We start from the raw sequence: 26,038 nt of genomic DNA on the forward strand, positions 1-26,038 counted from the left end.
TGTTTACATGCATGTTTGTTCACATAAGCATGAATGTCAACAACATTCAAGCCAGTCGCACTGCTTCTATCCGATCTGCTCTGTGTCGCAGCTCAGTAAATGCAATGTTACCATCTGCTTGAAGACTTGTGTTTAGGGCAGTGGTTCTCAAACTTTTCAAGTCGCGACCCACCAGAATAATCTGGTGGTTTGGGACCCCCCCCATCCTTCGCGAGCGAGGGAAAGAGAAGCTGCTTTCAGACATGCACTGAAGTCTGGACATTTTCCTGAACTTCTCCAGTAACCAAGGATGCAGATGTCTGCTTATGTTGCTCCAGACATTGTCCTGGACATGTATTGCTAAAGACTTGAGACTTGTTTGGGACTCTTGAGAGACTTCATTTTTTCTTGGTTTCTACCATACAGACAAAAGAACAACATCCTAGAAAGGAAAAGCAAAGGTAAGGCCACTGCTACTGACAAGATGTCTGCAATCCTTCAGCCCTTTAGGTTGATGCCTCGGTACTAGGCAGTCATTAGTAATCAAATAATCTCTGTTGAATAAAATTAAGCTATAATATCAATTAGCCATTTTTTTTTATTTAGTCTGATAAACACTGTCTGTTTATTAGAACTTCTGTTTAAAAATCAGAGTGGACTGATGAAAAGTCTGGAACAGCAACACAATACCACTCATCTATAAATATATGCTGCTCTTTGTTTGTCACTTTACTGTAAACCCTTTTGTCCCTGTCAGGAGCCTGTAGAGTGTTGGCTCTTGTTTTTTGTAGTGATCTGATTGGTCAGTAATTGGGACGTTGACAGCTTTTGATCAGTTATCACGAACTAAAGCTGCTGCGGAGATGGTTAGTGGTTCAGCATAAGTAACCATGGTGATTTACCCCACTAAGTAATGAACCAGCTTGGTAGGACTGAAAAGCCAGAGTTACACCTGAAGTCACCTCGATAAGCAGAAATCCTGCTTTGCACTACAGGCCGCATAGGTGGCGGCAGGAAGCCAGCCAATGCCCTGCATTGTGTGGCTCACGTGACGGTGATGTTTCCCCTCTGGAATAAACATTTGAAAAATGAAAATCCCTATAAACAATATAACCTTGTGACAAACAAACACAAACACAAACGCAAACCAAGTTTGACTAACCAAAATTAACATTACAGATATCGCAGATATGTATTGTTACTATCAACTTAATTTTGACTAGTTGTAATTCTTACATGTCTATAACATCCTTCTGACAGGTCAAAATAATATCTTCAATTCTCTTTTGAGTAATTAAACTCCAATGTTCGACACCCGTATCATTTTACTTTATCTCTGTAACACTTTAACTACTTTTGTGTGTTTTCACGTGATAGAAGTTCAGGAAATGTGATTTGAAACTGAAAAAAAATACTATCTGAACCTGTGCAACTGACAAATATAAAAAATGTATGTAGTGAATCAAAATGATATTCAAACTGAAAAAACTTTCCCTACACTTGTTTTTTGTTTGAATAGTTTCATTTTTCAAAGTTCAAGATCAAAACTAGAGAGACAGAGAGAGAGAGCGGGAGAGAGAGAGAGAGAAAGAGAGAGACGAGAGAGAGGGTTACTTTCAGTAAGATTTAGCAAAAACTTTGGTTTTTGGAAAATGTGGATTAGTTGTTTCAACCTTTGAAAATGGAAACCCCTCGTTCCATCACCCTGCGGAATAATTTTCTGATCCTTTGAAATCCTGGATCAGGGCAAGTCTTGGCATCATCTGCATTCATGGATGTGATTGGTAGTGAAGTGTCTTCGACGCCATCATGAGAGTTACTTTTTACTAAAGGATCCAAAGAATTGTCATTGATGGGTATATCAGAGTTTGAAATGTTCGGATAATCATATATACAATCCGACTCTTTAATAGCCCTGTCATCATTTGGTACAGTGTCAACGAGCAACTCATCCAAATTATCCAAGGGGGAAACAGTCATGAGCTCAAGGGCAGTATTTGCATAGGAGCTGGTTTCAAGTTCATCGACCATGTGAACCATTGTCAAATAAGATTGTTTCAGGGCTTCACTAGGACTAATTCTCCTTTTAGCATCAAAATGTAGACAACATTTCAGCAGGTCTAAAAATGCCATCCTATCTTTATGCTCAAGCTTATTCTCTTTTTCTGGGAAATTCTTTATCGCATTTTCTAAATCCCTGCCGTATTTCTCTGAAACATTTGGTCTGGCACCAGTTGCCTGCTCATACTCCTTTGGTGTCCTCAGTCTCCACCCTGTATCCTGATCGAAGATGAAATACTTGTAGCTGTATATTCCAGCAGCCAGCAGGTGATCCTCTGGCTGACCCAGCAAGCGCACCATAGTTTTTATCCAATTATATGCACAGTCCCAAGGGAAGAGACTGGTGCCAAAATAGAGGCTTGTCATGATGCAACCCACTCCCCACATATCAACCGCTTCGGACAAGGGGAGGCCCAAGGTTACTTCTGGAGCCCTATATTTAAGATTCTGCATGTACATTCCAACCTTCACTTGGCTCACAGGAAGGGCCAGACCAAAGTCGATCAGTTTAATCTTGAATGGCTGATCCTTGTGATTGACAAGCATTATGTTGTCAAGTTTTATGTCTGTATGTATGATGCCAATACTCTTGAGGGCTTCAAGAGTAACCAGTAGCTGGTGGGTCAAAGGCCGAATTTCACTGAGACTCAACGGCATACATTCCCTCTGCACCATCTGGTGAAATAGGCTTCTGTCCAACATTTCAAAGACCAGACAATGGAGGTCCTGGAACCTGAAATGTTCAATGAATCTTACAATGTTCTTCTTGTCTGAGTCAAGGACCCTGACTGCTTCCAACATAGCCAGTTCTTGTTGAAAGAGACCATTTTCTTTCTCTCTTTGAAATTTTATTGCCACCATCATGGCCATGTCTAGATCGAAACACTTGGCGACTTTGCCAAAGCATCCTTCATCATGTAAGCCCATTACCAGGTAGCGGGAGGTTCTGCTGTAGAGTGTTTCATGCCGCTTTACCTGAAACATTGTTGAATTATTTGAGCTAGAAGTTGGCGTTGAAATTAAATATCAACATAAACATATTCTGTCTTCTAATGGAAGGTACAACACCAGGTTGAGATAAAAGCAACAAAGGATTCAAAGACATGATGTCTTTGCTGAAAAGCATGATGTCACCCACTGTACTTCGGGGAAAACCAGTGAGTCCTGATTGGCTGAAAGGCAGAGCAGATCAAAGGACAGTGCGTGATGCCATTGTACGGGGCGGTATATGAGGCTGATGCACGTACGCACACTTGTAGGTGATCTGTGATTTATAAAGGGAGAATTGCTTACAGGTTTGCATACGCACGGTTTGATTAGTCTGAATATGTTCTTGGCGTACGCCATTTTTGGCTTTTGGACGCACATACACTTTTAGTATACGCACAGTTTTATAAATGAGACCCCTGGCCTGTTACAATGATAACGTTATCATCTAATTCTATGTGATATGAACATGAACTTGATCGTTTTTATTGACCTTGTTTATAGCCATTGTGTTTACATGCGTGTTTGTTGACATAAGCATGAATGAACGAGAAGCACTGACGATTGCTCTTAAGAAGTTAAGAACTTCTCTAGGTTCTTGTGAGGATTTTAAGGCTTAAGTCCACAATATTTTGTTGGGTTTTTCATCTCTTCAAAACTTCTCCTGCTTTCTATCCTCCCCTCTGTATTTCCTGAGTGTCCTCCTGGCCAACTTGTTTCCATGGAAACATGTCCTCGGACAAACCCCTTCCACTTTAAGTTGACACAAAAACCACAGCAAAACTGGTAATTTAGCTAATTAAAGTTAATTCTTCTGAGTGCAACCCGACAACCTCTACACTAGCATTCGAGCCAGCAAGCTACATTTTAATGGTTGAAAACATCGACTGTCTGAATTGTACATTCAGGCAAACTTGTTTTTTTCCCCCATGTCTGTTGACATTTAGAAACATTTATTATTCATTACTGAGATAAAAGTCACCAATGCTTTGACATGGTGCTAACACTCATATTGCAGATATTTCATCCTCTTACTTTATTATTACAGCTTTTTATTCTGAACTCACATTTATATTGATAAAAAAAATAACCAGTATTTACAGCAGAATTTTGCATTGGTTTGCAATTGTGGACTAAATAGACCAAATTAACATTGTTTTATATAGCACTTTTTCTAGTCTTATTGACAACTCATAGCGCTTTACAGGACAATTCACACACATTCATACAGCGCTGCTTATACCTCACTTTTTCTGTTACATTAATACACTGTCGGAAGAGCCGTCAGAGGAAATTTAGGGTTAAGTGTTTTGCCCAAGGACAGTGGATGACCGACTCTACCTCCTGAGCCACAGCCACAGATTGAACTAGTGCTAGTTATAATTTAAATATTTTCAATATTTCAATACTCACCAAAAGGACAGAGGTTTTAGATGTTGACGTTTGTATTTATCTTTTAAGTAACCGTGACATTAATTGTACTAATGATGCCTGAATTCAGCTATTTGTATAAACACTTAACTATGCCTTAGACTGAAAAAACCACAAAGATACTGGAAAGTCACATGCATTTTCAAATTCCATAGTGACAATACTATTTGCTTTTGCATACTTTGCATGTTCCATTCACAAATTATATGAATATTAACTGATTCCAGAGGCGCTCCTATAAGAGTGAATAGTGCAAAACAAACAATAACATTGAGCAGGCTACACTCACCTGCACGCAGAGACACAACACATGGGAACATTGAGGAAATGAAATGGGTAATAGAAGTGTGTGTGTGTGTGTGTGTGCGTGTGTGCGTGTGTGCGTGTGTGCGTGTGTGCGTGCGCGTGCGAGAGACTCAGGGGAGACAAAATCCAAGAGGATGAAAGGGCATGAAAAAGAAAATACTGCAAGGCATTATAGAAGGGTTTCCCAGAATGCAACTGTAAGCATGCTCCTTTACAGTACCCGATGCTGATTGCATAACAGCATAAGCAATGTAAGCGAATATATATATATATATACTGTATATACACACACACACATAAAAACGCACTCCCTGATGCTCATTCGGTCGATGGGAGACTGCACTCAGAGTCATCATGCTCTAGTAACACAAAGGTTAAATATGAGGCCCAAATGAAATATATATGTGGACATTTGTAGTCATTGTACTTTTTCCTCACAATATTAGAGCAGGAGAATGGCTTTGAGCTGGGCTTACAGAAAGGATATGATAATAGTATGCCAGAAGTTCAAAATGGTGAATTATTCACACGATAATCACTATCTATAAATAGGAATCGTGTGTGAATTTTGTGGCATGGAAATGCTGACTGCTCGTCAGCACAAAGGCTTCTTCTTGTGGAGTACATTAGGAACAGCGGGACACCCTGATCACAGAGTGAGATTGCGATAAGCCCCCAACCCTCTACGCTCAAGCTTTGGAATTGCAGAAACAGAAGAAATGGAGCATATGAGGGGAAGGGATTCTGAGGAGGATATGGATTTGCAGGTGCTGCGAAACCGCCCAGGAGAGGGCGCCCCTCACTCGATAGACTAGTAGAGCAGAGCACATGCACTCACGGACACACACACACAGACAAATACACATGGACACAAAATGCAGCATCTTAATTATATTCACCAGCAGAAGACACCAGTCTTTTCACAGCCATTAAATCAAAGTGTCACATAATCTGACTCGCTTGTCGTCATTCCACCTATCTACTATAACCCAACCCTCTCCTTCATCGTGCCCTGTGCTAATTTTCCAATTTCTATCACACGTCTAAGTCAGACTCGAGCCTGACTCACCTCTACTGTACACTCCAATGAGCATCCTCATCCACAGCCAGTGCTAATTTATGCCGTCCACTTAACATATGCAAATTTAATTCATCATCAGTGGTAAGAAGTAATGCTTATTAAGAATGGACACAGTGCATCCACTGACACCGCGAGCCGAGGTTGCCATGGGAACAGGATGCCGAGGCAGACTTTATAAATACAGAAACTACTGGGGGCACTGAGGTTGTTAGGAGCCGTGTTTTGCTAAAGTTACTCAGCAAAGGCTCGTGCTTGAATTTGAAATGGAAATAGTTGAACAAAATCAGATGAGTATTCCAGAGGAGTGCATTGTCCTACGTCCTCTTGACAGCACAATACACCAGAAGAGCAATGATTTTTTTTTTTATATGGATTTTGCAATATATTGCATTCATACCAATGTTCCTGGTACATTCACAAACATACAATCTGCCTACACACACACACACACACACACACACACACACACACACACACACACACACACACACACACACACACACACACAGACAGACAAACATCATGAACCAAATCAGCAGACTGCTCCCTATGCCAGACTCAAGTCTCTTAAAATCACACAGGAAAAGTTTCAGAGCCTCGCACATCCATATTCATTAGATTATTTAAATAAGTGTCCACTCTGTCAGAATAACCTTGTTCAACGTCCAGCTGAGAAGTGCACCCCTGGGTCCTTCATATTCATGTGGCGATTGCCAGCCACCTTAATTAAACACACAGCGACTCATCCTCGCCGGAATAGTGAGCTCTTGTGAAAATACTCCACAAAAACTTGCGCAAACATTTGAAAAGCCCTTCACACGCTTTTCTGTAATTGATTGAACTTGCTTAGCATGAGAAGAGGATAGTTCCCTAACAGTAGACACCGCTCGACAGGGGAGCAGAGGGGGCAGGATTAATACATTTGATCAGGGCCACGGCTTACACAACTCTTACACTGACAATACGACTAAAACTGCTGATTTACAGGTTCGTTGGGTTCCTTATCGGCTAAAATGCAGATAATGTTGCTTGCATGCCCCATAAAACATTAATTTCACGCTGAAAGATGCCCGTCCGTTATCAATTGTAACTCCAACCTCCAACACCCGAAACTCACGACAAGTTTCTCTCTGTCACCAAGGTTGCTGTGCCCTTGCTGTTCTCTTCAGCATGGGTCTCCCACTTGGGAAGGCTGTGCATGTAGCCTTCTCTCCGCGTGTCTGACAAACACAGCCGTCTCAAGTGTAGACACCGGCCCTGCGCTGTTTGCACAACAAAATGCGCAGCGGAGGGCCAAGTTTACCGCAGACGGCGGACACTGTTAAGATGTCAAAATGGCCGCGAGCCCGACGAACGATCGAAACCAGTGCGTAGCGGCGGCGGTGAGGTTTTGTTAGTGGGATGGATGGTGTGAGAGCCCCGCGTGCATGCAGTCTCATTGCGGTCGAGAGGTTAGAGAGGCAGAGTCGCCAAGAGCGAACGCACAGGAGAGGTAGAGGAAGTCAGTATTGTGAGGACTGCGGCCAGGTACCTGAGTGTATCTCCCTGCTCTTCAATTTCATCAGCAACCTCTTCACACCTGCAACGATGAAGCCTGTCATCATCACAAGTTCGCAGCAGCGGCCCCAGAATTTTTCCCTCCCTCTGACATACAAGTGGAGAAAGCAGAGGTAGCCCCATATGAGTTTAAGCCCCTTTTGAAACATGTTAATTTTGTTTGAGATAACATTGTGTGCAAGCAACTAAGAATAACAAGAGTACTGTAAGAACCACAGTGACACAGACATGTGTTTATGGCCAAATAGTAGGGGTGAGACACTCCGTATGAAGACATTTCGTAGAAATGCACATAGGCAGCGGATGAGGAATAACGTGCAGAGCGCGCACAAAAACAGGTAGACAGACAAATATGACCCACCCACTGAGCATCCATTCCCCCAGCAGCACCACCCTCTCATTACTCCCACTGACCGACTCCCTCCCTCTGTGTGACTGATGTGTTTGGTGGTGAGGGGGACATCTGTCTGGTCCTTACCTGTGTTCCTGGCTGGTAAAATACAGCAATGATTCTGCAGTATGCCTGGCAACACCTTCCGGAGGAACAACAAATCGGTGGGTGGGGGGTGGGATGGGAGAGGGAGAGGGAGAGGGAGAGAGGTTAATATCACAGTGGCTCGGAGCAGGTAAACAAGAAGAAGCAGCACGCTGTGACCAACAATAATAGAGCGGCAACAGGCAACTATTTTTTATCACGGCATTTGCATCGAGAGATGGTTGATCCCATATTCATCTGAGACCTTCCTTCTGCACTGCGATCTGAGCCGCGGACCACTACATGGTGGTCCCAGTGTGAGCATGTGCGTGGAAGGTTCATTTCTGAGTTTATCAATTATCCAATTTGACACACGCTAACAATCCATTATCACGGCAATAAAATTTTGCTTGATTATGGTGATGGAGAGGTTGGCAAACTAATTGGTCAGTCTGATGCGGTCACATCAACAGGGTCAAATCTAGGAGCCTTCTCTGCTCCATCAGCAGATACACTGTGCCCGGCGGTCTTGGAAGCAAATACCACAGCCAGTTATTGCACTACTCACAATTCCTGAGGTGATGGCACCAATCAATAAAGTATGACAACAACTCCAAAAAGCTTTCTCCAAATATTTTCCCGTATTCACCTGCCTTCTGTAAGAGTTCACTTTCATGTCTTGCATCACGGAACAATTTTCTGTTGGAATTGAAACAATCCCTGTCGGATTATTTCTAAGAGTTTTGTTAAGCTTTGCTGTGACACTGTGACACACTGCTGGCGTTCAAACGGCACACGTGTGCAGGATTTCCACAAGAGAGAAGCACACGACACCAAAACAACGAAGGAGATTTCGGAAAGAGCAGCAGGTGGCACGAGTGTCTCTTTGTTCATAAAATTTAAGCTGTTTCCAGACATGGACTTGAAATCGAGTTTGCCGTTCACACGCGATGTGCTGCCTGGCAGAGTCTTTGTTGTCCAAAATTACCTTTAGAATGTTGACAGACCTCCTCTTCCCTCTCCCTGGTGTTAAAGTCCATGACTTGGTATATCTCACCTCGGTCTCTCCAAGTTTATTTTCTTTTAATTCTCTCTGGGACTGAACATGACCAATCAACTTTTACAGACTCTACTTTGACAGCCAACTTGTCAATCTTTTCATTTGTATATGATCATATATGCTCTTCGTCAATAAATATCCTGCACGCTGTAATAATTGTCACCATAAAACCTGTACACTGTAAAAATAGAGATATTTGTAGCACACCATGTACATACCCACCCGTCCCCTGTCCGCGTATTCAAAGAAATTATTATTTATTCCATCCATTCTTGAACTTGTTTGTTCAGCTTTTGTTGTTGTCGTCCTTGTTCCTAGCTGTAAGTCCTTTCATATGTAAGTACTGAGAGCAATGTGAAACCAGAGCCAAATTCCTGCTGGTTGTGAACAAATGTCCCTTTAAATTGAAGAGAGGAGCCTATGTAAAAATAGAAATACCTCTTAAAAAAAGGAAAAATGACCAGATATGATAACATAGAAATGAACCCTAATGGCTTGTTTCTGGGGACATTCAACGCACAACATCATTCACACAGGAGAACGGCCTCGGGCACATTGATTCCTGTCATCCAGTCCCATTTTCTACTTTAATAGGAGAGATAATAAGAGGAGGGATAATACTGTTATAATATAGATACTTCCTCGCTAGTTTGTGCTAGTAAATTTGTCCTTAGAATTCAGTCTACTCAATTCATGCCAGACCCTCGTATTTAATCTGAACCTGACGATATCTAAGACATGAGATACCTCTCTTAACTGGCCAATCTCGTCATTCACTGAGGATGCTTTTTTAGACATGCACTGAAGTCCGAGCATTTTCACGAACTTTTCCAGAGGGGCTGTATGTTAGAACGCGAATGTGCGCAAATGTTGCTCTGGACCATTTTCTGGAACTTTTCCTGCCAGCCCCCTAGTAAAAATTCCAGAAAATGTCAGTGTGAGCCCATGTGAGAATACAGGAGGAAAAAAATCTCCTGAAGGTTCATGGCGAATGAGAGGGTGCTCTACCTGCAACCCCTCGCCTGAACTTTCCAGAAATGTTCCCGCTGTCGTGAACATTATGATATATGATGTCTTGCTGCGTTCTTCATATGTGAACGGTAAACTCAAGAAAATCTCCTGCGCAAATTTTTGCGGTCTTAAAAAAGCTTAATAGACACAGCTGTTACTATTTATTTATTTTAATATTGTAACCAAAACACGTGAACAGGCCTATTGGTAGATATCGAAGAATTTCTTGAACCCGCTGGTTCATCAGAGACGGTCCAGGGTGTCAAGGGCACAATTGTAGTCTTTGTGCAAACTGATGGCACAGAATGGCTGAGTCTGCGCTTGCGTTCAGATATGCAATTTTCAAATTGACTGATTTTGAATTTCTTAAGGCTGAGGTGTTAACGTATTGGTGATAGTATCGTCTGCATGCGACAAAATGCTACTCATAAAATAAGTGGATGGGATAATTGAGTCATAGATACAAATAGATGGCCCTGCAGAGATGAGAGACCCAATGATTGGTTTCTAATGACTCAAAACAGCTGCACGATGTCCGGTCATAATTTATGCTGGATAGCTGGCTGGCAGGCAGAGGAGTTACACTGGAGGAGTGTGGAAAACGAACTGTCAGCGACACTCTTCAGTGTTTCAGACACACACAGCTGTCACTTGCCTCTCATTTACGCTCTAAAAGGATTGGAGTCCGGATGCGAGGCGTCTAATTTCACATGTGAAAATCCATTAGGCATCCATTTGTTTGTCTTTTTGAGCTCGTCGTGGGATGAGCACAAGGGAGGATTTATGTCAGCGTGCTTTAACCAGACAGATTTACAAGACACACGAGGACAGTCCCATGGACACGTGAAACTGGGACAAGTGGAAATGCAAAAACAGTCGGGAATTTGATTTGATATTTTGGGTACTATTTTACAGATTTGTTTTCCGTCATCATGCACAGATTTCAAAAGCTGGTTTCATTAAAACCACCTTTTATGGTTCGGCTAATAACCTTGGTAATATCTAAAGCTAAATAATTATAACCCATTAAAATCTGCAGTTTCATCTGACAGTCTTATAGGTTTTGAGAGGCATCAGATGGGGGGGGGGGGGAGATCCTCAATGACAATCCAAAGTAATAACCTCAGGACTAGAAGCCCAATCTTTCAAATTACTCTTCAAACCCCCATTGAGTCAGTGAGTTCAGAAAAGGCTCCATTTGGCTGTAGTGGTTTACCATTCAGCTCCTCCAATTGGACTGGTTGACACTCGCTCGTTTCCCGAGGCAGTGAGAAAAAAGGATTCTATGGAGATGACATTAAACTCCCTGAGAGTAGATGTTTCCAGTGATTCTCAGATCTCCGTATTATCACCCGGCATCAATCCACAGTTCTCATGGCGTTATGTGTGGAAAAATAAAACAACATATTTTGTCACAAAGCAGACTATGAAGAAACACAGGTGCTGATTGAGGGATTATTTACTTCTTATTTATTCTGGATTTCAGAGGTATTTGTTTGGGGAAAGTTATGAGACCGTTTGAAGATACGAACTAGTAAGATAAGGCATCATCTTTTGCCACTTTTAGATTGGCTCATGAAATAAAAATGCGATAGCAGAGCTTCTAGGCAAGAGTATTGAATATCATATGAAATGTCAGATGCTGCATCTATTTACGTTAGTCAGGAAGTTTCTGTGGAATATTTCTGAGAACGATCAGGGGAAAAAAAGGCTTATGGATGTTTTTTTTAAACTTTTTTTCATAGCTGGTTTATATATATATCTAGTTACTTGTCTTGGACCAAGCTGATTTTGCGCCACGTGCTTCTTTTCAGAGAGCACTCAAGATAGACAAACACAAAGACCGTTGAGGCAGCCATGGAGGAGACAAATAACCAAATGCAAGCCCCCCATCGCTAAGATGAACAATCAAGCAGACCAGGTGAGACACCATGTGAGACGACGGAGAAATGTTTCTCACTGATATCATCCAAGTGAGAAAAACAGATATAAAAAAAATACTGATTACTTTCCAGCTGAAGGTCCATTTGTCTGAGAGATTGTTTTGCCCCGCTGACTGATGGAGCCTGACTCAAGAGACAGGAGAGTGAGGATCACAAATAGCCTCCGTAATTTAACCTATGCACATTCATTAAAGTAAAAGTTACAACAACAGAGTTCAAGTGAATGACTCTTGGCTTTTATTTGAAGTTATAGCATCTCCAGTAAGTGCAGGATAAACCGCACAAGACGAGTGAAAATATCTTCCAGCAAGTCAGACTCGAATGCATCAGCATCACTTAATGGCTGTGCACATGATCCTAAAGAGCAGGCGAGACCAAGTCTTGTCCCAGTTGTGTGTCAGGATGCTCACAAAGAAAACATCTGTCTAAATACGAGTCACATAAACACACACACAGACTCGCCAACCTTTTCTCCACACACTATAACTGCTGGACCCTGGCAATTATCACAAGTGGCAGTGTATAATAGGATATCTTGGCGTGTGCTGCTGAGGGCTAGAGTGCAACTCTTGGCGGGCAAATGGAGATCTGAGACGACGGATGGGAAGTGCAGTCACTCCAGTGCATTTCAAAGCTCCTCCTGTCTGCCAGGGGCAACGTCTACTCCACAGTGCGGATATAGCAGAAGATTAAGGTTTGCGCTGGAGCCGCTCGTCCTAGTAATAGCCATAATGGATGCAACACAAAAGAGGACAAACCACCGTGAAGATCTTTCAGTATAATGCAATTGAAGTGAACAACAACCATAAAAACTAAAGGCCCAGAATGACCAGAGTTGAATTAACATCTCTCTGACAGCGTCAGCAGAAGAATTTAAATGTTTCGGAAAATATTTAACACGGGACCATGTTGCATGACCATGTGCAGGTGTTAATAAACTAAAAAAATAAAAAAATTAGGAGCTCTGTTTGTCCTTTGCCTTTTAATTGCTGGTATGAATTAGGGGTCAACCGATAAGGCTTTTTCCGATCATTACTAATCTAAGAGGACACATAACAGACATTTGTAACGGATATATGTCTGCAGTAAAAAAACAATGTCAAAACGTGTCAAAATTCAGAATAGCACAAACAGTTAACAAAATACTTTGTTCAAGTGCCTCAATGCATATGTTTAATTCACAGAACCTTTTAACATGACCTTAGCAAGTATATGACTGTGGCTGCATCAGAGCCAAAGTACAAATTTTAAAATGATATTATCTTGTCGGCAAATCGGCTCAAAAAAATGACAGATACCGATAATCGTAAAGATGGTGAACATCGGCGCAGATAATCCGTCGTCCCCTTGTAGGAATCACCGTCTCTCAATACAGAAATGAAAGAAAAAAACAGATTTGTGATTTATTCTACTCATCTTCATCCTCCCCAAATGTCTCAGGCTCGGCCATCGCGGTCTACGTGGCTGTTGTGGGCCGAGCAGATGGCGGCACCTGAATTGGGACACAGCTCATGTTCCACTCCATGGTTCTACAGTAGCCCAGAGGGGACAAACCAAACCATGCCTCTTGATGCCAGCATATTTGCTCCTACGGAAGGTCAGGTTGAGGGGAAGCGTTTTGACTTGGTTGCAATGTGCGACATAGAAGCCACATAATCCCATTGCCACAGTGGACCTCCGGAGACAAATGTATATTTCCATTTAAATGATGAGTTGATTTAACTTTGTCTCCAATCAAAGACTTTCAACGGCACACAGCTGACACAGGGACACGTCTCTCTGCTGTGCAAACCTTCAAAGGCTGCTGTCATGATGAAAATGAGCCTGGTAAAATCCTCACAGACGATGACATTACAAACCGGGATCAAACGGTCTGTATTGATGACTTTGCATTTAGAATAGGGAGGAAAGGTTACAGATACAGTAGTAATTTTGTAATGGACCTTGTAATGACTCACATCTGACTTCGGGCTGTGTGGCAGCTATTGCGCACTAGGGGAGTGCAATGGCACCCACATGGCCGCAAGATCGGTACCGACTGCAGCACAAAGGTGATTAAATGAGTAATGGCACGCACACACGCACGCACGCACGCACACACGCACACACACACAGAAACCATTATATACACGAAGTTGGCTATCAAGCATTATTAGATTCGCAAAGCTTTGCCCCATCCATCCCCTCCATTTCCTTTACATTCATATACTGGAGCCAATATTGCAGGGGTAGTGGGCGGGGGCATTGGTCAGGAAATGAGAGGAGACAAAAAAAAAAGAGAGGAACACGGATAGAGGAAGAGGGAGAGGAAAAGAAAGAAGGTGACTAAGACCTCAGGCCTACAAGAGAAAATACTAAAATGAAGAAGAAGAAGAATGGGGGAGAGCAGAAACATATCTGTCACGTTGAGTGGCTGAATAATAATTATCAAAAAAAGATTCTGCTAAATGTTTCAACATTTACTTTTTGTCCGACTAGTCTCTATTCACCGCTGCTCCTCGCCCCCTGTGGACCAGAACGACATCAGCACACGAATGAACGCAGCATTTCCTAGTTCACTGTATGCATCTTCAGACAGATTATGAGAGTCTTATCATGTCACTTTCCGTTGATGAAGCTCTGTCTGCTTGGGCATGTACTGTGTGTGTGTGTGTGTGTGTGTGTGCGTGTGTGTGTGTGTGTGTGTGTGTGTGTGCGTGTGTGTCCGTGTGTGTGCGCTTATGAATTTAACAGCAGTGTAAGAAACAAGCTAAATTCGATTTCATTTTCCTCCTGATGAAAAAAAAATTGTCCCATGTACAAATGGTATCTTATAATTAAGCGCTCGTCTTTTTATTCAAAGAATCTCATACGAATCCCCCATCAGCAGAGGTGGATGAGGTGAAAGGCCCCCCCCCCCCATGCAAAGTGACAAGTAATTTATTTTGCAGACACACAAGGACTTTTAGAGATGACATCCATTTCTCACCTGCCCACCTGCCCACGCACAGGCTCCCTGTCCGTCAGGTTGCAGACGGGCTACATGTGAATACTTATCGCACAGACACACCCAAGTCAAGCATACACACAGATCCACACACACACAAAGATACAGTCAATTCCTCTCTCATTCATCTAAAATGATTGATTAGGTTTGCCCGCTGACTCCTTTGCTGCTCTGCTCACTGCTCTCTAGCTTTTCTAGTCACCTGCATAATGAATGAACATGGGACACTTTACTAGAACCCGGAGAAAAACATACCTGCTACTATAGCAGGGAATGCTGTTTCAATGATGTATGGCCTGTAATGCAGACTATTTCAAGTCCATAACGCCAGAGTCTCATCCGAGCTGCAGTATATGTCACTGAAGAAAGCCTAGAGCCTGACTGACCACCACTGTCTAAAAATAAAAAACTTTTTCTATTATTGAGCAGGGTGCAAATACGCCATCGAGGAGCATCTTGGCGAAACGTCTATCTGTGAGGGTGAGCGGCAGTAACTCCATTGAGCTTCTAAAGCATTGCAATGAATATGGTCCCCTATTTTTAGCACCTCTGTGATTATGATGTCTGATGATGCGAGGGTACTGGCAGCCAGCACTTTGTCACTCACAGTGTGTGCAGAGCGCAGTGCATTGGCTGTGGATTTCGGGCAGCAGTGCCGAAGCAGGAATTCGACACAACTTCCCTCGTTTTTGTCGTTCCTAATGAACGGAATCCGTCGGAGATGAGACATCGAAGCTCGCAGCCGCACCGAATCCCTAAAAAGACACAATGTGCCAGTGTACAACTGACAGTGATGACAAGCCTTTTGCACAAACAGGGGGTTAAACATTTCTATTTTTGCAATATCGCAAAAAAATGAAGACGCAACCATCGCCCATTCATTTGATTACAAGTGTCAGGGTTTTTTCTAGAATTGTGCAAATGCTGCTCAATGTCTTGTTCACTGCAATGCATGCTGTAACATGTTAACACAGGTCTGTGGAGTTTCTATTCTTTCAAAAAACTACAACTCGTCCAGTGCTTAATTTTGTTAAGCACACTCTCATTCATTCACCAGCACTGGGCTCGGGCTCTGTCAGACACAAGACAGTGAAGCCCATCCACCCACATAGACTACAGTCGGCATGGATACATACAGTATTTCGTGATAGCACACAACAGGAGGCGTCCCGGGGAAATCAAAACTGACAAAGCATCCTATTGAGGAATTAACCTTGTGCAAAAAGGGCTTCATTTTTTTTTTTGTCTGCCTGAAATGCTACTCATTCGAGCCTCCTCCTCCTCCTCTTCAGGAATAAATGGAAGTGCAGGAGTGACATTCAGCTGGCAAAGCAGAGGAGTGGTGAGGAAAACAAATATGGTTTATAGCAATTTAAATTATTATTATGATTGAAAAAGCCTAATAGTCCAAAAGTCTAATGACATTGCAAAACTTGGAAAATCCTGCAACCAAATTGCACACACACCCATTTTCCCCCACCACTGCCACTACTGCTGCATCCATCTTTCCATTGACATGCAATGTTTGGAATCCTGCTCGTGTCACATTTTAGTAGTTAAACATGTACTCAGAGACTAAGTAAAAGAGAGAAGGGGGGGGGGGGGTTACCTTCTTCAGAGCTGACATCCTAGGTGGATCCTCCTCCTGCAAAAGCCACGTTCACATGCCGAGGTCCCAACCCAAGTTTGGAGGGTGCGCAAATCCCAAGTCAGCCCGGTGCTGATGCTGAGCCACGAGGTGCCTGTTTAGTATTCCCGTCTCGCTCCCACCCTCCCTCCGCCCCGTCCTACCGCTGGCTCGCTGTGCGCACGCCCGAAGCCGCTCGCCGTCGTTACACGTTCCGACCGCGCGGGGCGCTCGACGCCGGTGCGTCGCATTCATCGAACAATTTTAAACTGTCATTAAAACATAAATTGGCCTCGATCGCCGCGGCGGGCAGACTGCCCGAGTCAGCCCGACGCATTCAAGATCGCGACCGATAAAAACGGTCGGGGTCGGATTCGTACCCCTGCGTTCGATATAGCAGAAAGTAGTGACTCTGAGAACAAATTGAAGTTATTATTCTCAGACTCCTAATACAAATGATATATATTATCTTCCACATAAGTGAAAGTAACGCTGGTCAATATGCCGATTTGAAGAATGGACCCGACCGGTCCAGATAATGTATGAATCCATGATATGAAAGACACACATCTTCAAAGACAACCAAGTCAACATTAAATTTGCATTAATTTGAATGGAAGCTGGGCGCGACGGGGCGGAGTGACGCCCCTCGATGTCAGTTCCGTGTGGTATCTGGTGGGGAGTGCAGCGGGGGGAGAAGTCCGAGCATCGCTGTGTTGTTGATCGGTGTAGTTTAATTGCTTTTCAAGTAGCTCTGGTTAGTTGTTAACGCGAAGGGGTTGTTTGCACGGCTCCCACTACCTGTGCGCGCGCGATGTAGCAGACGACTCTTCCGGTATGAAGCGAGCTGATTTTTGAACGCTACCATGCTGGCTAGCTTGCTAGCATGTTACCATATCGCAGCCTAGCCATGTGCGACCTGTGTGTTGGACTTCTTCTTCTTTATCTCCGCTCGCAGTCAGCTGGGTTTTCGATATGACACATAGGAAAGAAGGTGAGCATCGTCAGTGTCGTATGAAAAACCTTAAGGGGTGCGCGCGTTACTGGCGAGCTAACGTGGCTACCCGGCGGCTAACGGAAGTCTCGCGTTACGTAGGTCGGACGCTGTTGTAAACAAATGCACGTGTACCACTGTGCTGCTACGGCTACAGTACACTGAGGGTCTTTTCCCACGCCAGGCTCCGTTACCAGTTTGTCCAATACAAAGGCACTGTAATGTGTCAAGAGCAGGTCACGTTGACCTTGTGCACATGATTATCACTCTCCCCTCGGGAGATCCTGTAGAAACAGCAACGTGATTATTGTATTTTTCAGATTTAGAATAAAAACTATTAGTGCACTGATATGAAATGTGTCACGTGTCCAAATTGCACCACCTGGGCCTCCATTAATAAAGACTGTGAACGGACGAACTGTTCCTGAGCTTGTACATGTTCTCTTGTGCAAATAAACCTCAAAGTAAACCTTAAATCTCAAAGTGTCCTCATTTATCACATTCCTTTGTGCACGCAATTTATCAAATTTTACTTTTAAAAGGTGGTGGGGACAAAATTGGCCATTTCAAAAAGTGGGGGCAATCCCCACAACACACTCACAATCCATAAAACAGCACTTTTATAAATTGGCTGAAGTTTCTTTTTACTTCAGCCGTTGTTCGACTTACGTGGGTGCTGATTACTTGCTATGCAAATTTCAAATCACTGCACACTCCGTTGAGTTGCATTAATAAACTGACAGATTTTGGCACGAAGTGTAAGATTATGATTTTTTTTTCACACTGCGAAGAAGCCAGGTGCCTTTCAATGCTATTGCATCTAATTAACAGGTAGAGTGTGTGTGTGTGTGTCACTTAGTATTTCAGTCCAAAGTCCTGCAGAGGCTTTACCCTGCAGCTCCCACGTCGGAGAAGGAAACCAGTCCAACACGCATTGTAGAGGCTCTAGCCAAGAAAACCTATGTGAAAAGAAAGGCCACTCAAAACGACACTGCTGCTGGTAAGTTTAGAAACTTTAAGCTTACAAATGTTAGGAACAACTTCTTCCCCTTCTTTTTTCAAAACACAAATGTTAACATGCCAGCACATCATACATGCCGAATCGTTGCCCCTCTCCTTCTCCTAACATGGCGTTTAACCTCCTTTCTTCGTTTGCCACATCGGTCTTAGGAGATGCGGCGCCGACACAGAGTGCAGCCAATCCTCGCGCACGGATGTACACGGTCCTACCTCCTCCTGCAGACTACGAGAAACATTCGGAGGGATCTGTCCCACTCTCTCAACAAGAAAGTGTAAACAGCGCAGAGGACCCAGCTGGTAAGACCACCATAATCTTACATTTATGGACTTGTGCCATGCGCCATAAAGCTGAGGGGGAGATTTACGGCATGGGTTTCCTCCAGGTTGGCTCTCTGTGGTATAGTCACTCTTTCTGATTATCTCTGCCACTCTATAGTTCAGGGAAACCGACAGTGATAACCATTTGTGTTCCTGAACTGAGGAGAATTTCAAATGCTGTACAGATGGTGTTTGTGCCCGGGTGATCTTTTATCTTTTTTTCACTTTGAAAACTCTATTAAATATGTTCTTTTGTCAGATAAATCCCAGCTCAGACACACTTAGCCCTCGATGGTGCCTTCTTTATAGCTGAATTGTGAGCTGGCGTTAATGCCAAGCTGAAATGTTCCTGACCTGTGATGAGCAGACCTGGCTGGCAGGTTGATACAGAGAGTAAGTCTTTAGCTCGGCAGTTGCTATGCAGTTGCTGTTTACTCTTGCGGACTAATGAAACTCTCGGGGTGTAATAAAAGCCCCTGGCTCATTACACGTGTCCCTGTACTTATCATCTTCCTTAATGCAGCCCTCCATCCACCTGACAGGCTTCTGCCTTACCTCGGTGAAATAAAAGAGATTTGTTGGCTCCTTAATTTAACACGTTTTTGATTTAGGGGGCAGTTGATGGATATTGCAATCCAGAGACCTGTTTAAGGTCATATTGTGTTGGACTGTATAAAGACAATAAAGCCATCAATAAAATATCACAGGAACAGATACTAGTTGATGTAATAAAGTAATGATTAATATGTGCAATAGTATTGATTTACCTGATGCAGCGTTTACGCCTCTCCAGTGCATGTGCACTCAAAACATTGGATGGTAGGATATGGAAATAAAGAATAATGTTCAAGCTTCTTCCATATTTATGTGTTGTTCTAGGATCATGGAGGGATGCACATGGTCGCCAACAATCCTCAGATTGGGGCCGTGGTATTCCAATAATGATTGCTTGGTATTAAAGAAAACTTTCCCCAAACCGTTTCTGCTCAGCAGAAATACAGATTCTGCTGGGGATATTTTCCTGTGTTGGCGAGTCCGTGGCCAGTGCAGCCTCAGACTTCTTCCCTCCGCCGACAAGATTGGAACAGACGTGATTTGTAGCTCATTCACCCCGAGGTTCCACATGTTGTGCTCTTCTGATCGCCACAGTTGTTACGAGTTGGTTATCTCTGTGTCAGCTCCAAACCATCCTTGCCATTCTCCTCTGACGTCTCTCATCAACAAGGTGTTTCTGTCCACTGAACTGCCGCTCGGACTCAGATGTTAGTTGTGCCATACTTAGTGAAAACCCCAGAGACTGTTGCGTGTGAAAATCAGCAGCTCCAGAAATACTCAAACCAGCTCATCTTACATCAAAAATCAGTCGACAGTCAGTCACTGAGATTTTTTTTAATGTGAACATTAACTGAAGCCTCTGACCTGTACAGTATCTGTACCATTGTTGCAGGATTGGCTGATTGGCCTATTTGCATGAACAAGCAGGTGTACAGGTGCTCCTGATAAAGTCCCTGGTCTCTGTTTCTATTCTGTGCAGCGTGTAGACGGCAAACACTTTGTATCATTTTTTTAATCCATCGCAAAATGACAGAATCAATGAAAACCATCATAAACTTTGTTCAGGATGTGTCTCAGCTGAGATGCCCAGATGGTAGCGAGGAACAAAATGACAGCGAGTTCAAGTTCTCTTTCACATTTTGCTAAATTTATGCTCATAGAGAGACACATGATGCTGTCAAGGACTTTCGTTCGTTATCACTGTGATCCTCGTTAGACCAAGATGAGCTGTGACCCCCTTTGAATCGTTTTCTTTCCTCCTCTGCTTTTTTTGGTTCATGCTACTTTCGCTGCTGCATGATGTCCTGGCTCCTAATCAGACTAATGTGAACGTGTGGCGAAGAATTCGACAGGGAGTGGGTTTCTTTGACCTCACAGTGGCTCTGGAGTTGTAAGAGAGAAGGGAGGTGTGACCAAGCAGAGGGGGCGAGCTGCTCGGCCGACAAGAGCCCCGTTTCCTTTAGGGGCTCTCGTTTGAGGTGTAGTCATTCCTGGTTATTAAGTCTAAAGATACAGGCCTGCACAGTGATAATACTTTTACATAACTGGGAAGCTAAAACAGAACAGTGATGTGATGATTTCGATAGGGTAGAAGATGTGTGTGTGTGTGTGTGTGTGCGCTCATGCATTTGTGCAAATTGAAAAGCCGCTGCATAAGCTGAGGAATTGGCCCCTATTTTTATTTCATCTTTCCATCAGACATAGTGCTGGATTTAAAATAAAGGAAATTTTCAAGCAGTGTGGGAGATGTAGATTCCATTGTGCGTGATCATTACATAAGACATTTAAAAGACTGAAAACAGGATTTTGTCTACTATTCTGTCAAGAAGCACCAAATGACATCGCATGTACAGTATTACTGATTGCACTGTACTTTTTATTAACTGAGTTGTCACGGGCTGATCAGAATGCAGTGAAATGGAATCAAGCTGTTATAGTGTATAGTCTCTTAGCCCACAGTTCCACATTACTGGACACTACTGGAAGTCAAAATCCCCCCAATGGTTTGACTGCGGGTGTTCCGGTCAAATCTGTTCCTTTACCCATGTGTACATTAGAATCTGCCCTTTCTTTTCTCTAATCTGATTCAGGCCCCCCAAAAGTAGAGATGCATATGAAGAGTGTAACGGAGACCAACCACGATCTCACTATTTTGTTGTCCGCAGAAGACAGCGTCCATGAGAGCAATGAAGAACTAGATCAGGATAAGGAGGTGCGAGAAGAGCAGAAAAGAAAAAGGAAGAGGAGGAAAAGGAAACCAACTCTTCACGAAGCCTCTGGGCGAGTTGGTGCCGGCGCAGGCGAGAGTCGGACCGTGGCTGTGGCTGAGGGAGGAGAGCACATGAGCAGGAACAAGAAGAGGAAGCTGAAGAAGAAACGGCACAAAGAGAAGCTGCTCTCCATGGGTGTGGTGCCCCGAGCTGCCGCCCTGGTTTTCACGTACCAAAAAGATGGGGAGGAGGAGGAGGAGGAGGAGGAGGAGGAGGAGGAGGAGGATAATGAGAGGAGAGCTGCTGAGGTGTCCGACTTCCTCAGGACAACACTGGAAATCTATTTGTCGGAATGTGAGTACTGAGCAGAGGCTGTGTTTCCTCTTTGGACCAATATTGTTTCAATCCCCTTGCCAAATCTTCTAGTCACTGCTCAAGCCATGGCTGGAGTATTCCCCATTCACCCTCACTATTTGGAAAAAATAAACAGCCTGACACTAAAGAGTTTAACTGTTAAGTATTTGGCATTTCTCATATAAAAAGCTGGTGCACTGATGTATAATAATGAGATGCTGCCAGAAAGCTGAAAGCACGTTGATCAAAGCCAGTGACCAGAAAGTATACCACTCCTGCCACGCGCAACTGTGCTTTTCTGTAATATGTGACTAAAATATGTGAGTAGGTTAAACAGAGCCTCAGTAATTTCATCAATGTATTGCTGCTAAAGTTGCAATGAGGCGTCGTCGATATCCGAGTGCTGACTGGCGATCATCACCTACAGCGGTGATTGATTTATTCAAATTTATGTTAAAACAAACCAGGCCAAGGTAGCCCACTGTTACAACTCGTGTTTCCGGGCAGATTTCTTTGTTTTTTCGACAGCACGCGTTGGATATCGCTTCTCTAATATCAGATAAAGTACAGAATTATGATGCCCAGGCTTTTTTAATTAACCGACCGCCCTTCTCCTCCCTCCGTGCTCCCACAGCCAAATTGCACGGTGACCAGCTTTCTCTCCTGTCCGGCACGGTGGACGACCTCCTGAGCCGCATATCCGGCGGATGTGCCGCCCTGAGCCCGGTCCTGAAGCAGCTCTACAGCCTCAAGGCCTCTGTTCAGCAGAAGGAGGCGGACAAACTGGAGGAGGCACTGAAGGAGCTCCGCGGAGGTTCGAGTATGTCTGCAGGTCAGTGAAAACGACAAAAGTTCAAATAGAAAGTTGTGGAAAGAAACGGTGAGAAGCTGCGGATGAGGAGCTTTCACCTGTGTTAAAGGCTGCTCCATGTTTGTCACAAGCGTGTGTGCCCTCCTCTTGCGAGGTTCTGGCCCCAGGCACCTCACCGACCTGCCCCTGCAGGTTAATACTTGCCCCCGTCTGCCCCTGCTCGCCTCCCATTCCTGATATCTATTGTTTCGCCTGAGTTGACCTGCCCTTGTCCGTGTTCACCTGTGCGTACTTGTCCTGGTCTTGTCCATGCCGCATCTCACACGGCGCAGACCTCCACCATGAGCTGACTACATGTTTGAACTTGCTCACCTTGCCCAAAACATCAACAAGTGTCCCCAGTGTGTGTGCGCGCATTAGCGTGCTTGACTAGTTGGCTGTATAATAGGATCAGTAGGGATTTGCTGCTGTCATGCGCACAAGCGTGTGTTTGTGTCTGTGCGAGCAGCGAGGCGGCTCAGGCCACTTTGATATCGGCGGCTGCAAAAGTGTCCTCGGCCTCATGCCTGTCCCTGTCGCCAAGACGACGCTGTGTTAAAAAAAAAACAGTTTGCGGTCTCGCAAGCAGCGCCGACACAACACGGCCTGCCTTAGTTGTGCCTGTCCTCTCCATGCACCTAATCCTCAGCTTCCTGAAAGCTTTTCCACTGGCCCTCCCTCCCCCACTCACCTCATTTTGTATGAGTCATGCTTTTCGATTCACCATTTTTTGAAAATGCAACTCTGATGGCAGATTGTATCGGAGCGACAAAATACAAATTGTCCGACTCTGTCGCTTGTTTACGGTTTAGTTCTCGACCTATGTGAGATTTCATATCTTTGGTTAACATCCGCTTTGTTAAATCAGCATTCTGTGTTTTAAACTAAACCAATGGATGTGGGTTTAGTTTAAAACACAGAATGCTGATTTAACAAAGCGGAATACAAGAGGCGCTCGTGGAGACGGTGCGCTTTGAAAAGTCCTTCAAGTGAGTTCACTGAAGCTCTCCTCACTCTATCTACCCTTGCAGCGGCAATCAATTGACTGCAGGAGCCGTTCTGAAGCCCATTTCCTTTAAATAGATTTCACTGCACCCCGGAGATCCTCTCGCGAATGACATTGGCTTGACTGCTCCCGCTTTTATTGCATCCTTTTTATGTTCTGCGCAGATTAGATTCAATTCAAAGTTTTCGAGAAAGAGTAGATATAGAGGTTCTATCTTTGGTGGGAGACAGCGGTGTTGGATTGAACGTCTCCATGCAAAGAGGTAAGGAGGAGGACTTGCACAGCGGCAGGAGGTTTTGATTTCCTTTTGCTCGAAAACACAACAGCAAATAAGTCTCTTTGGTGAAAACGCAGATGATTCCTGTGGTATTATGTTGTCAGGTGTCTGAGCTGCAACTGAAATGTGTCTCTCTGCGTTTCAGAGGAAACCGCTGCCGTCGTTTCCCTGTTCCAATACTGGATCACAGACGTTCTTCCCATGCGGGCCGACAAGACGACAGAACCCTCCAGCACACACCCACGAGACTGTCAGTCACAGTGAAACAGAGACGCCGCTGAAGGATTACTTCTATCACCAAAAACTTTCTTCTTCTATACTGGATTGCAAAATGTCAGGCTTAAGATGCTGTGTGAAATACTTTTTTTTAAATTATTAAATATCTCTGCTTCTGATCTATGCCTTTTGTATAATCCCTTTTTCATGCCTCAAATTGTAAAAGGAGGACACAAGGCCAATCAATCCTGAGCTTTGCAAATCCTTCCAGGGTCAGAATCATAAAAAAAGAAGTACATTGATCCCTGCAGGGAAATTGCTTTGTTAGATCGGCCGCCCACCACGAGTAGCCTGAAGTTGTCATTATCAGCCGAACTGCTGCTGCTTTTCATGTAGTTGACCACCAAACATTTATTCGGTATTAACGTTACACTCTTCCTCCCCCCAGCTGACCCCTTAATTGCTGGCGAGGTAAATGTCAGCTCTCCCGGAGCTCCGGTGTTGTGTGCAGATGTTATGACATTTAAACCCAGCTGGTTACCCTAATAGCTCCTCAATTATCTACAGTTCACTCCCCACAAATCAATTTCTGACCTATCTTGCTATTCCGTGTGACTTTTCACTTTTGCAGTTTTACCTAACGGCACTGGACGAATTGCATCAGCGAAGCGATTGTGATGACCTCAATGGCGTCTCTGCAGATAGTTATTACAGGGCCGGATGATAAAGAACAATAACTAGTCCTATTGCTTTATTCCCACAACCCCTTGTTGCCGTCATCTAACTGTGTGCTCAGCACAGCAAGGCAGTGTGTTGTTGATGGACCTTGGGATCCACTACCGCCCGGGGAGTCGGTAGCTTAACCTTCGGCTTCAGCATACCTGTCTGCAGCTCAGGTAATCTATTCTAATACATTTACCCAGTGCTCGATGCCAGGGGCCGAGTTCAGGAAGAGGGCAGAGAGAATAATCTCGGGCTGGACGGTTCCCATCGCGATGACCCGAGTGCGGCCAGTACCAGAGACCAGGTCCAGAGGAGCTGTTGTCTTCCGTGGACTGGGATGCAACAGTAGGGACCAGCGGGTTGTAGTGAACACACTGCTCAGAGAGTGTGTGTGTGTGTGTGTATGTGTAGTATTATCACGGTTAACAATTAGTACGATCGCAGCCATCTGTGGCCTCCATTCAGGGACGGAACGCACCAGGTGCTGTGTCTGATGGAAGTTCACGGGCTCATTTTGCGGGAATTAGCCAGAGGAGACAACTCGCCTGTCACGCTTACGGCAACAGCCCGAAGTACATTGTTGTTTTGGGGTTTTAATTCTCTTGTCTACCCATTGTTCCATCCATCACTTTGAGCCAGACTGAAATAAATCTCAACAAAAAACTCTATGGATGGTCATGAAAATTTGGCACAAATATCCCAGATGACCAGAGCTTGAATTGCAACTACTCCGATCCCTCTAGCGTCAGCAGTAGGTGGATTCTTTTGGTGAAGACATTAATGGTTCCCATACAGTGCATTAAAGCCACTGACATTCACTGTAGCGCCACCATGAAGTTCACATTTTGTAGTTTTTAGGGGAAGTGTCTCAATTACTATTGGAGAGATTGCCATTACATTTGGTACAGATAACAAAGTCCCCATTAGGGTGAATTGTAATGACGTTGCTTTTCCCTTAAAGCAACAATAATTACACACACACTGACAGTGTCAAACGATTCTGGAGTTCCT

At 44.0% G+C, this 26,038-nt stretch overlaps 2 protein-coding genes across 6 annotated transcripts in view; one reads left to right on the forward strand and one right to left on the reverse strand.

Moving 5' to 3' along the window:
* Positions 1–17,176, reverse strand: part of dlgap2a (discs, large (Drosophila) homolog-associated protein 2a) — a 147,803-nt gene extending 130,627 nt beyond the window's left edge. Inside the window, exons 1-3 of the mRNA XM_035610329.2 lie at positions 16,487–17,176; positions 7,881–7,935; positions 7,377–7,424 (exon numbers count right to left, since the gene is read on the reverse strand). Of these exons, the coding sequence (XP_035466222.2) occupies positions 7,377–7,424; positions 7,881–7,935; positions 16,487–16,504 (121 nt within the window). The 5' untranslated portion in view covers positions 16,505–17,176. The remainder of the gene's footprint in view (positions 1–7,376; positions 7,425–7,880; positions 7,936–16,486) is intronic.
* LOC118286141 (glutamate-rich protein 1) lies at positions 131–24,483 on the forward strand. 5 transcript variants are annotated; one of them, XM_035610340.2, is made up of 7 exons: positions 131–440; positions 11,763–11,869; positions 18,358–18,498; positions 18,669–18,815; positions 21,482–21,955; positions 22,590–22,787; positions 24,234–24,483. In XM_035610340.2, the coding sequence occupies exons 4-7, from the start codon at positions 18,713–18,715 to the stop codon at positions 24,350–24,352; spliced, it is 894 nt and encodes a 297-aa protein (XP_035466233.2). In that variant the 5' UTR covers positions 131–440; positions 11,763–11,869; positions 18,358–18,498; positions 18,669–18,712; the 3' UTR covers positions 24,353–24,483. The 5 variants fall into 5 exon arrangements, with proteins under 5 accessions (XP_035466233.2, XP_035466234.2, XP_035466230.2 ...); XM_035610341.2 differs by lacking the exon at positions 11,763–11,869; XM_035610337.2 differs by lacking the exons at positions 131–440; positions 11,763–11,869 and adding an exon at positions 17,173–17,498.
* Positions 24,484–26,038: the final 1,555 nt, after the last annotated feature.

Source organism: Scophthalmus maximus, chromosome 15, assembly GCF_022379125.1.
Source record: "Scophthalmus maximus strain ysfricsl-2021 chromosome 15, ASM2237912v1, whole genome shotgun sequence".
Classification (NCBI taxonomy): domain Eukaryota; kingdom Metazoa; phylum Chordata; class Actinopteri; order Pleuronectiformes; family Scophthalmidae; genus Scophthalmus; species Scophthalmus maximus.

Excerpts from the sequence above, each read along its gene's own strand:
- LOC118286141 (XM_035610337.2), top strand. Across the intron at positions 18,499-18,668 it reads TCAAAACGACACTGCTGCTG|GAGATGCGGCGCCGACACAG; the intron begins GTAAGTTTAGAA and ends CATCGGTCTTAG. Across the intron at positions 22,788-24,233 it reads AGGTTCGAGTATGTCTGCAG|AGGAAACCGCTGCCGTCGTT; the intron begins GTCAGTGAAAAC and ends TCTGCGTTTCAG.